Genomic DNA, 10,490 nt, shown 5'->3' on the forward strand with positions numbered 1-10,490 from the left:
AGCCTCATCATCCAGGGACCCCAAAAGAGTGGCTGGAAGCAAGAGGTGATGAGTGTCCACATGCACATAGAACACAGCACTCAAGGGTGGGTGTGAACCCAGGCACACTCACGTGAGTGTGCACTGGGACATACCAGGTTGAACTGGTGCTGTGGGGATGTCTTGGTGCCTATGCCAGCAGACACTTGTGGCTGAGCGGGGTGTGAGCACAGTCGAGGATCCAGGGGCGTTGTCTGGGCATGGTGTGGGGGAACATCTGTGCACGCTGGCCATGTGTGCACACGCTGCTGTCTGTGTGTGTGCTGAGGTGCAGCTGTGTACACCGTGGTGTCTGAGGGTGCACCTAGGTTCCCACACCCCACCTTTGGCCCACCCTGTGATCCTGTTCATCCTGACCCTCAGCCCCCCACGCCCACTGCTCCCAATCCTCACTAGGCCCAAGCAGCCCCCACTCAGGGCAGCTTCAGGCAGCCCAGTACACCCACCCACCACCTTGATCCCTGTGGTGACACCACAGGTGACAGATGCCCCCACCTGACTGCTATCTTAGCCCCTCCATGTTCTCCGCCAGGACCTGCCCGCCCATCACACCCAGGCTCAGACCCGAGCCTCAGGACTCAGAAGTGACTTTATTTCTCTGTAGACGATGCCCTTTAGGCCAGGCTTCTGGGCTGTGCCTGGCTTGGCCTCACTTCCCCTAGGGGACCTTGGGGTCCCAGCTCCTGCCCTCACCCCCAGTCCCCAGCCTCCTGCCCAGACACCAGGTGTCCTGGAGAAATCCAGCTGCCTGGGACATGGAGCTGGTGCAAAGGCAGGAGGTCTCACATAGGGGAGGTGAGAGCCACAGACCACAATACTGGCCAGTGGTGTCCCCGCCTGGGTCAGACCAGCCTGGGGTGAGGCAGTGCCAGCCGGACTCAGGGGAACAAGCTCAGAACCCTGCGGGAAGGAGGGACCTCAGGGCCCAGCCCAGAGGAGGGCAGGCCCCAGGCTGAGCAGGAGCCCCCCAGCCAGGGCCCAGGGGCTGCACCCCACAGCGGCTGCCTGGTTGCACAAGTCCTTCCCACAGCACTCCACGTCGACTCTCAAGATCCCAGAGTTAATGAACCCCATCAGATAGTCTGAGAAAAAGTGCCGCTTGACGAAGTCACAGGAGGACGCACACATCTTGTTCACGGAGTGATCCTTCCTGCCTGGGGAGACAAGGGACTGGGACTGGAGCTCCACCTGGATCCTCTGCTTTGTCCCCAAGACCCTCCAGGTCAGTCTGGGGCCAGGGCCACAGAGCTGAGGCCTTCAACCCACCGAAGCTAGGATCTACAGAGAAAGGGGTCCTAAAGAGCCAGGGAGGGAAAAGCTGGGCAGCATCCTACCCGCAAACGGGTACTCATCCCCGCCCAGGGTGGCTCAGAGAACCACACCTCTGACCTCTCCCCAGAGTCTGGCCTTCAACAGCCTCACCCCCACCCTGATCCCAACTTACTGCTGCTGGGGTCGGTGATCCGGACACTTGCACACACAGTGTCCGATGGCTGGCACTGCTTCGGGGTGCAATGGCTGGAGTTGGTGGTCAGGGTGCAGTCCTGGCACCACAGGCCATGAGCTGGGCAGAGCATAGGGCTCAAGATGACCAGAGGAACTGGAGCCTGACCAGCCAGGTCCTGTGTCCCCTCCATCCCCACCTGCCCTCCTGGCAGAACCACGCCCACAGAGGTGGCTCCAGCTCCCACTGGACAGGAATGAGCAAGCCACACCCCGTGTCCTGCACACTCCTGCCCCGCCTCACAGACACCCCCAGAGCTGGGTGGGTCCCTAGCTATTAAGGCCCAAAGAGGACTTGGTGGGTAGCCTGGTGGGGCTCTGGGAAGAGAAGAAGTGTGAGAACCCGGACAACTGGGCAGCAAGGAGTACCCACGCAGGACCAGCAGCCCGGAGGAAAGGTGCCTGGTGCCATCAGGGGCTGGGAGAGACCCGCGTGGCTACTGCCAAGCGGCAAGGGCCGGCTGGGGAGGCAGGGGCCGGGAAGGGGCGTGGTGAGAACCCGAACCCTTGGAGGATTCGGATATTCTGGTGACCTGCCCCTGCCCCACGGACCCCAACTCACCCGGCGCGGGACACAGCAGCAAGGCCAGCAGCGCCAGGCCCAGGCTCCTCATGGCTGCGGGCAGCATGCTCCGGGCGGGCCTCGGGGAGGCGCGGGGGCTACGGGTGGGGGTCCTCTGGGGTGCAGGCCTTGCGGGGAGAAGCCTCGGTCAGGAGACCCAGCCCTTGGCTGAGGCGCAGGGACCCTCCCCTTTTCTGGCCTCGGGATGAGTCCTCCCAGAAATCCAAAGCTGGGGGTCGGCCAGCAGCTCGCAGAGCCCCACCCCCACCCATCCCCCAGCGCGTCCACCATCACAGCTTCCCTGCCAGGGAGAAAAGGTCTGCCCTCTCCAGCGAGGTGACCACCCAAGCTGCACCCACCCCGGGCCCGGCACCTGCAGCTGCAGCAGGTACGGGGGAGGGGGGCGTCTCTCCTCCCTGGGGAGCTGTCAGTTCGTCTGGTCAGGCACGACAAGAGGAGGTGGGAGCGGACCATACCTGCCGACAGGGGAGGGGTGCGCGCCTCGTCCCCACCCCTACCCCTGGGCTGGGGGGCCGGGAACCCCGCGCCTGGTCCCCTCCCCCGGCTCCCGCGCGCGCGCGCCTTGGCGCTCACCGCGGATCAGGGCGTCGAGCGCGGGCCTCGGGGTCGGGGGGCGCACTCACATCCCTGGGGTGTCCGCACTCCGGGCTCGGGCGGCTTGCGCGGCGCGGGGAGTGGTGCCCTTCGGTCTCCCTGCGGACCGGAACCCGGGCGCAGCCTCGTCTTTCGGGGAACGCAGCCGCAGACACGGACCCCGCGCGAGGGGCGGGGCGGAGCCGGGGCGGGGGCCGCGCGGGGGGCGGGGGCGGCGGGGAGACGCGCGGGCGGGGGGCGCCTGGGGCTCGCGGCCCCGCGGCAGGTCGCTGGCCCGGGCCGCGCGCGCCCTCTCGGGTTCCCGCGCCCACCACCGCGGCCCGGTGCACCTCCCCCACCTCCCCCCCACCCCCGCCCCCACCTCCCCCTACCCAGGCGTGGGCAGGATCCCTTCCCCCTCCGCTTGGCTGAGATCCCCTTGGAAATTCTCGGAAGAACGTCGATTGCAAAAGGAAGAGAAGCGCACAAAGACGCAGAGGGAGGGAGGTAAAGCCGCGGTGCTCCGTGCAGGTCCCGTCACCCACCGCCGGCTCAGCCTCCCAGCGTGGGGCCCCTCCCTCCCAACCCTGTTCTCGTTTCCTATTGCTCCAGGCAGTTCTCCTCGGGGCCTCGAGAAGACCCCCACCCTCAGCCCCAGCCCGAACCCCAGGGACTGCTGTCACCAACCACACCCACACCCGGAGGGCTAGAATCCTGGTGAGGCAGCGCGGGTTTGGACCGGCTTTCCCTTGTGACTGGAATCGGTCTCTGCCCCGCACTAGGTAAGCCAGAAGCCACCGTCCTACTAGACCTGCTTTCATTCTTTTGGCTAGAAAAAGTGCCACTGTTCTAGCGCTTGCGTTGGCGCTGGAAACGCGGTGAGAAGATAGAGGTAGGTTTTTGTCCTTACCCTAGACAAATGGTTGCACTAGTACTATGTCTTTGCAAGATGTGACCAGCTGAGTCAATGTTTATTGAGCACATACTATGTGTTCCTCCTAGTCTAGAAACTTGGTGTATGCTATTCAGTACGATGGACAACGACCCTACTCCGCAGGATTAACCGTTTCCATCATACCTGCACAGAGGTTGAGCTCCCAGCTCAGGGTCACACAGTTGACCAGGTGACACAGGCAATATCGGGCTACAGCAGCTAAACATCTCGGTGCTCCTCCTCTGTGTAGCTTTGGAGGACTGTAGGCAAAGAAGAGATGGACAAGAGTTTAAGAGGACCAGGATTTGTATTTGGGTGGGAGAGAGCTTCTCCAAGGATGTGATCTTGAATTGACACCTGGAGGAAGAGTCAGGATTTAGAAGGTGCAGACATCAAGAACTAGGTCACAGCTCAAGCACAGCACTTTTGAAAATATTACAGAGCTCTCAAAAAAGTAAGAGGAATTTCAATAAATGAGTAAACATGAGCCCCAGAGCCTGCCTGCTGAGAGGAGGCAAACATGGAGGCCACAGGTGCCCTGGGCAGAATCCAGACCTCCACTTGACGAAGATCCTGGGTCTTGGTGTGGATTCTGCAGAGACAGAATCTGGGGCAAGGATTCCAGGGCAAGCTGTGTTTGGAGGTGCAGGGAGCGTAACTGGGGGCAGAGATTAGCATTCAGTGGTCCAGGGCAGGGAGGGAGGCCAGTAAAGGTGTGGTTCTGAGCAAGTACCAGAGTTGGGCCTGGAGCCTTGTCACAGGGAGAAGTACCGAAAAATGACATCAAACGAACCTGAGTGCTCTCGCCCCACAGGTGAGGAGCTGCAGCATTTTTTAAGCAATCCAAGGAGTCATCAAGGGCTGCTCTCAGGGGTTCATTCTCTAGTACCCACATAAGGTGGGCAAAGTACCTCTTTTCAGCTCAGAGATGCAGCTCCATCTGTGGGAAGCTATAGCCAAGCATACCCACATGGTTGCAGATTTGGGGGAGCATTTGCAACAAACCCCCAAAGTGTATGGGCAGTGGGGTAGGAAGGGGGCTGGGCCTGAGACTCTGTAGAAAGCTGAGCTGCCAAGGGCACCAGAGTGGCCCACAGCAGCGGCCAAAAACAAAAGTGTGACATCTCTGCAGGTCAGCAACCTCCAGTGTAGAGACTGGTTCACAGGACTCACCTGACCAACCATGAACTCAGAATAATAAAATCAGCTGCATCCAAAGAAAACAAAGTAATACTCAACAGAAACAAGGTCGCAGTAGGTTCAAATCCCCAAATACTCACTACACTGGAAGTACGGAGGATAGTCAATCTTCTCAGCATTCTTAAGATCTATTAAAGAATGGAACAAGGCACTATCCAGCTGACCAGTGTCCATCTGGGAAAAATAAAATCTTTAGAAATGAGATGGAAAAGTCAGAGAAACATTGAAAGAATCACACTGAATTAAAGAAGCCAGTGTATGTGTCTCTCACACACACCCCACTATATATATTGTATCTTTACATTTATATGAAATATCCAGAATTGGAGAATCCAACAGAAGCAGAAAATAGATTAGTGGAGCCTGGTACTGGGGGAGGGAGGGAGGAAGGAGAGGGGCTGTAATAAATGAAAATGATAAAAATCTCGAATTTTGGAGTGATGAAGATGTTCTAAAAATAGATGTGAATTGTATCTCAGTACAGCTGTTGTTTTAGAAAAAAAGCCTGTAGATGGGTTAGGCAGTCAGTTAGACACAGTTGAAAGGGAAATTTGTGACCTGGAAGATAAATTTAAAGAAATTATCAAGAATGTGGCACAAGGAATAAGGCAAAGTTAAAAGTGTAAAAGAAACATAAAAGCATGCAGAGAGCCAAGGGAAACCCAGCTGAAACCCCAAGGAAAGAGCTTTGTGGGTAGACACTTATTAAAAAATATTTCAGAACTGGTGAAAGGCAGGATTCCACAGGGAACATAAGGTATACTAACTAGAACAATGAAAAGAAAGTTTGCCCCAGGTACAAAAGAGTGAAACTGCAGGCCAACAGGAACCTTTGGGATCTTCCCCCAAGGAAAATAAGTCCCAAGGAGACAGCAGTTAGACTGACAGCAGAATTTCAAGGGCAACAATGAAAACCAGAAGAGAATGAAATAGTGTCCTTAGGGCTGGGGCTGGGGCTCAGCGGTAGAGCGCTGGCTGAGCACGGATGAGGCCCTGGGTCCGATCCTCAGCACCACATGTATATAAATAAATAAAATAAGGGCATTGTGTCAACTACAACTAAAAAAATTTATTTTTAAAAAATGGTGTCTTTAAAGTAAGTGCTCAGAGGATAACTGCCAACTAAAAATTGTACAGTCTTTCCAAAAGTGAGTGCAAAATAACATTTTCAGGTAATTGAAGTTTAGAAAACAACTCAATAGAAAGAAAACAAATAGCCTAATTTAAAATTGAGCCATGGCTCTGAATAGATCAAAATGGATCAAAAGAAGACATACAAATGGTCCATAGGGTTGGGCAGGGGGGAATCCTCAGTGTCACTAACCATCAGGCAAAATGAAACCATGATGTGTCCCTCCCTCCCTCCCTCTCCCCCCCCCCTCTCTCACACACACATACACACACACACACACACACACACACCTGTTAGGATAGTGATTGCTGAAAGGCCAGAGGACCACAGGCCTGGCCAGTGTGGAGGAAGGGCGCCTCCGTGTGGTTGTTGGAATGTGCGCTAGCACAGCTGGGTAGGAAACAGCATGCAGGCCCCTGCAGAGACCTAAAGAGCCGCTGTGCTGTGCTGTGCAGTGCAGCCGCCCCCCTGTGGAGTGTACACCCAAAGGAAAGGCAGGCAGCAGGTGGCAGAGACAGCCGGGCTCCGCACTCCCCAGTCACCACAGCACTGTTCCCAGATCAGCCCAGGCATCCACCAGTGAATGGGTGGAGAAGAAGACGTGGAACACACACACCATGAATATTTCAGAACTTCCTTTAAAAAGGAAGAAAACTGACAGGCGCGTGGTGCACAACTGTCATCCCAGCCGCTGGGGAGGCCGAGGCAGGAGGATGGCGAGTTCAAAGCCAGTCCCAGTAATGGCGAGGTGCTTAAACAACTCAGTGAGACCCTGTCTCTAAATAAAATACAAAATAGGGCTGGGGATGTGGCTCAGTGATGGAGTGCCCCTGAGTTCAGTCCCCAGTACAAAAAAAAAAAAAAAAAGGAAGGAAGGAAATCCTGTCCTTCGTGACAATGTGGACGCACCTGCAGGACAGGGAGCCAGGTGAAATGAGCCGAGCCGCATCCGTGGGTCGGGAAACACTGAGCTCAGAAGCAGAGTGGACTCCTGATTCCAGGGAGCTGGGGTGTTGATCAGTGAGGGGCACAGTTTTCATGAGACAGGAAGAATGAGCCCCTGAGAACTATTGCAAGATTGGCAACTGTAGTTAATATAACAGGGTTCAGTCACCGAGAGAGCAGGTTTTAAATGTTCACAGCACACACACACCAGCGTGTGAGGTGATCTGAGAATCAGCTTGGCTTAATTGTTAATTAAAACTTGTTTTTCTTCGTGCTGGGGGTTGAACCCAGGACCTTGAGCATGCGAGGCAAGCACTCAGCCACTGAACCACACCTCAGCCCACAATTCAAATGTTGTTTTAAAGTTTAGATACATAGTTTTTTAGACAAATAAAACCTAGAGATATTGAGAAGTTTTCCACTAACAATCCCTTCCTAGAGCTTCCGAAGGTGGGCTGAGAGGGGACTGTGACCGTGGAGAAGGTGTGTGGCTGGCTCTCCGTTGCTGGCACCTGAGGAGAACAACCTAGAGCTGGAAAGGGTATTGGGTTTCAGTCCATGGCCAGTGACCCCAGGGCTTTGGTGCTGAGGGGAGGCAGAGGTCAAGGCAGCAGGGTGTGGTCAGCTCAGGGCGGCCAGGAAGCCGGGAGGGAGGGGCGGGGGATGCAGGCCCCAGGGCACACCCCCAGGGACCCTCCTTCAAGCAGGGCCACCTCCCCCAGGGCCCACCACCTCCCAACATCCACCTCTGTGAGCCTGAGCCTCAGTGTCCAGTCACCCCCCAGAGCCCCATCTCTGAGCACCCGCAGAGGGGCCAGGCCTTCCCTGCCTGGGCCCGGGACGTCCAGAGGCGGACCGTAACAGGTGTAGAACATCGGAAGAAAGGCAGGGACCCAGGAAATCCAGACCAGCAACGTCCTGCGGCAACAAGGACATCCGCTTCGCGGAGCCCTGGACGCAGCAGCCTGCAGGACGGGTGGACACCGCAGACGAGAGGCTGTGAGCGCAGGAGGTGTCGGTCGGAGGTGTCGGTCGGAGCCGCGTGCAACAGCACTCAGGGAAGGGAGCCGCTCGCGGCTGTGGCAGGTGCGCAGGCGAGGTGTGCAGAGACCGCACAGGACCAGGAGTCACGGAAGGCCGGATGCCCTCACACGTGAGCAGGGGAGACTGTGGAGCGAGCGAGGTGGGAATGCGGGCAATTATCAGAGCCCACGACCCCAGGTCTTTGACATCACACTGCAGGCCAGGGGAAGAACTGCAGCGCGGGGCCGGAAGTCCTTGGACTATAAGTACAAGATGCCTGTTGAGGAGCGTGCTGCTAATTTTTTGTGACAACTTGGCTGAGCCATGGTGCTGAGGTAGTAAGTCAATCAGACATTATTCTGGTCTTTTCTGTGAGGGTGCTTTTGGATGAGATTAGCATTTAAATGGGTGCCTCTTGTCCTCCACGGTATGGGTGGGCTTCACCCAATCAGCCGAAGGCCTGAGAAGAACCCAAGAGTAGCCTGGGGACCCCTGAGCAGGAGGGAATCCTGCCAGGGGGCAGCTTCTGGACACAAGCTGCTCATCGGCCTCCCTAGTCTCCCGCCTGCAGCCGGCCCCGCAGGCTCTAGGTTTGCCAGCCGCTGTCACCGGGAGCATCAGCTCCTCAGAGCACATGTCCACACATCAGCTCAGCCGCTGGGTCCATCTCTCCGGAGAACCTGACCCAGGGGAGTGGCACTCACCAGTGAAGACCCTTCTGGTGGCCTCCCACCGCCAGGGCACAGTTGGCATAGGCACAGCTCAGCGAGGGCAGCACCTGGGAGTCTGGGAGGCCTGGGAACACACAGCTGGCACCCCAGATCCACGAGACCCTGTGACTGCTTCCAGAGTGGGCTGGAAGATTCTAGAAGAGGACAGTGTTGGGAGCTGCCCTGGATGCAGACGCCTTTAAGAAACAGTAGAAAAACAAAGTCTGCCTCCCTAGATGTAGAAAATCCCCCATATCAAGTCTCACCATGAAAGATTTTTCCTTTTTCCTCTCACTCTCCTAACATTGATTCCTAGCGTATAAATTCCAAAAGATCTTTACCTAATATTTCAAGATATAAAAATTTACAAAAAATCAGAAAAAAATCTTCTGGGAAGTCCAAAGACTTCCCAGTCCCACGCTTTTCCCATGGGAGAGGACCAGAGGTATCAATGTATCCTGTTTATCACCTTAATAATTCTTTACATTAACTTATGGTCTCTAGAATTGCAAAATTAAAATTTTCATCTAAGTCACAGATTATACTTCTGTCTAATTCACTTACTTTCTACAATTCAGCCCACAATACTCTGCAATCCTAAACACGCTTAACTTCTGGAGAGACATTCCAAACCCACTACATTTCTAAAATTCACCCTGGAGTCCCAGTTCAGGCCTCCATTTGTCGTGACACGTGACTAACCCAGTCAGGGTCACCCCAGGTGAACTGGGCTGCACCAAGTAAACACACAGAGACAGAGAAATACCTTTTTCCTCTGGTTCTGTGACGGCTCCTCCAACCCAGCTCCCACACGAGGCAAGGCAGGCAAGAGAGAGCGTGCTCCTCGAACCCGGGTGTTATTGGGGGAGGCTGTTCCATGGAATGTTCTACCCCCAAAGGGCAAAGGAGTAGGACTACAAAGGAACAGGTGAGTGGACTCAACCCAGCAGGTGACATCTACTCCTGGAGCCACACTGTGTTATCCGAGCTGGGGTAACGCCCAAGTTACTGTGGCCTGGCCCTGCCGTGCCAGAGGAAGGCAGTGACTGTTCAGAACCCCGAGCGTCAGGACTTACAGGCGTCTGCTTCCAGGGCAGCTCCGACAGGACAGGGAACCAGTGGGCAACAGTGGCTCAGCAGGGCACCAGCTTGGAACGGTAAGTCTCTGTTCAGGACACCTGCCCGGGCCTGCTGAGGCACAGACGGGCCTGTGTGCAGGAGGTGGGGCAGGCTCGGGCAGCACCTGGGAGTCTGGGAGGCCTGGGAGGCGTCCAGCCAGAGGGCCTGGGAGCACCCAGAGCTCCAAAAGCCTGCACTGGAGGCCAAGATGTAGCATTACAAAGAACAGGTAGATGCCCCTGCCTGAGGAGGGAGGGCAAGGAGCCACAGGAAGGGGTCCCTGACTGAGCAGCAGAGGACTCGCTCCTCCTGCCAGGGGTAGAGCACTGCTCGGGAGGCCCAACTCTGCAGATTCCGCGGTGAAGGCCACAGCGCACACCACCCGGCCGGTGCTCCCGGGTCCCGGCAGCCGAGTCTGGGTGCTCTCTGTCCCCACATAGGCTCACACGGGGGGCCTCTTCCCCCTCAGCTTCCATCATTCCTGCCAAGCCACCCCTCCAGGTCCCTGGGCCAGGCCTGAGGCCTGCACTACAGCCCAACGTCCTTCCGCTTCCAAGAACCCCCTCCTCACACCCACCCCTCTGCCTCGAGTCCCTGCTCATCCCCTCTCACCCAGCCTGAGACTCTCCTCACCTCGCCCTGCTGGGCTGCGTCACCAGGGCTCCCTCAGGGCAGGCATGTGTGGGCGTCCCCCACCCCAGCACAGATCAACAGCCCAGCACACTGCCC

General features: G+C 56.6%; 1 protein-coding gene across 11 annotated transcripts; it reads right to left on the reverse strand.

Moving 5' to 3' along the window:
- Positions 1 to 616: 616 nt before the first annotated feature.
- On the reverse strand, positions 617 to 9,505 carry LOC308633732 (lymphocyte antigen 6H). 11 transcript variants are annotated; one of them, XM_081266768.1, is made up of 7 exons: positions 9,409 to 9,505; positions 8,637 to 8,797; positions 3,777 to 3,892; positions 2,749 to 2,818; positions 2,105 to 2,232; positions 1,484 to 1,603; positions 617 to 1,193 (listed from the first exon to the last, which is right to left on the reverse strand). In XM_081266768.1, coding segments are annotated over exons 4-7 (486 nt in total). In that variant the 5' UTR covers positions 2,751 to 2,818; positions 3,777 to 3,892; positions 8,637 to 8,797; positions 9,409 to 9,505; the 3' UTR covers positions 617 to 957. The 11 variants fall into 11 exon arrangements, with proteins under 11 accessions (XP_081122894.1, XP_081122887.1, XP_081122888.1 ...); XM_081266761.1 differs by lacking the exon at positions 8,637 to 8,797 and adding an exon at positions 4,913 to 5,006 and having other exon boundaries at positions 2,699 to 2,818; positions 9,409 to 9,496; XM_081266762.1 differs by lacking the exons at positions 8,637 to 8,797; positions 9,409 to 9,505 and adding exons at positions 4,913 to 5,006; positions 6,874 to 6,894 and having other exon boundaries at positions 2,699 to 2,818.
- Positions 9,506 to 10,490: the final 985 nt, after the last annotated feature.

Source organism: Spermophilus citellus, assembly GCF_964194105.1.
Source record: "Spermophilus citellus genome assembly, chromosome: 14".
NCBI lineage: Eukaryota > Metazoa > Chordata > Mammalia > Rodentia > Sciuridae > Spermophilus > Spermophilus citellus.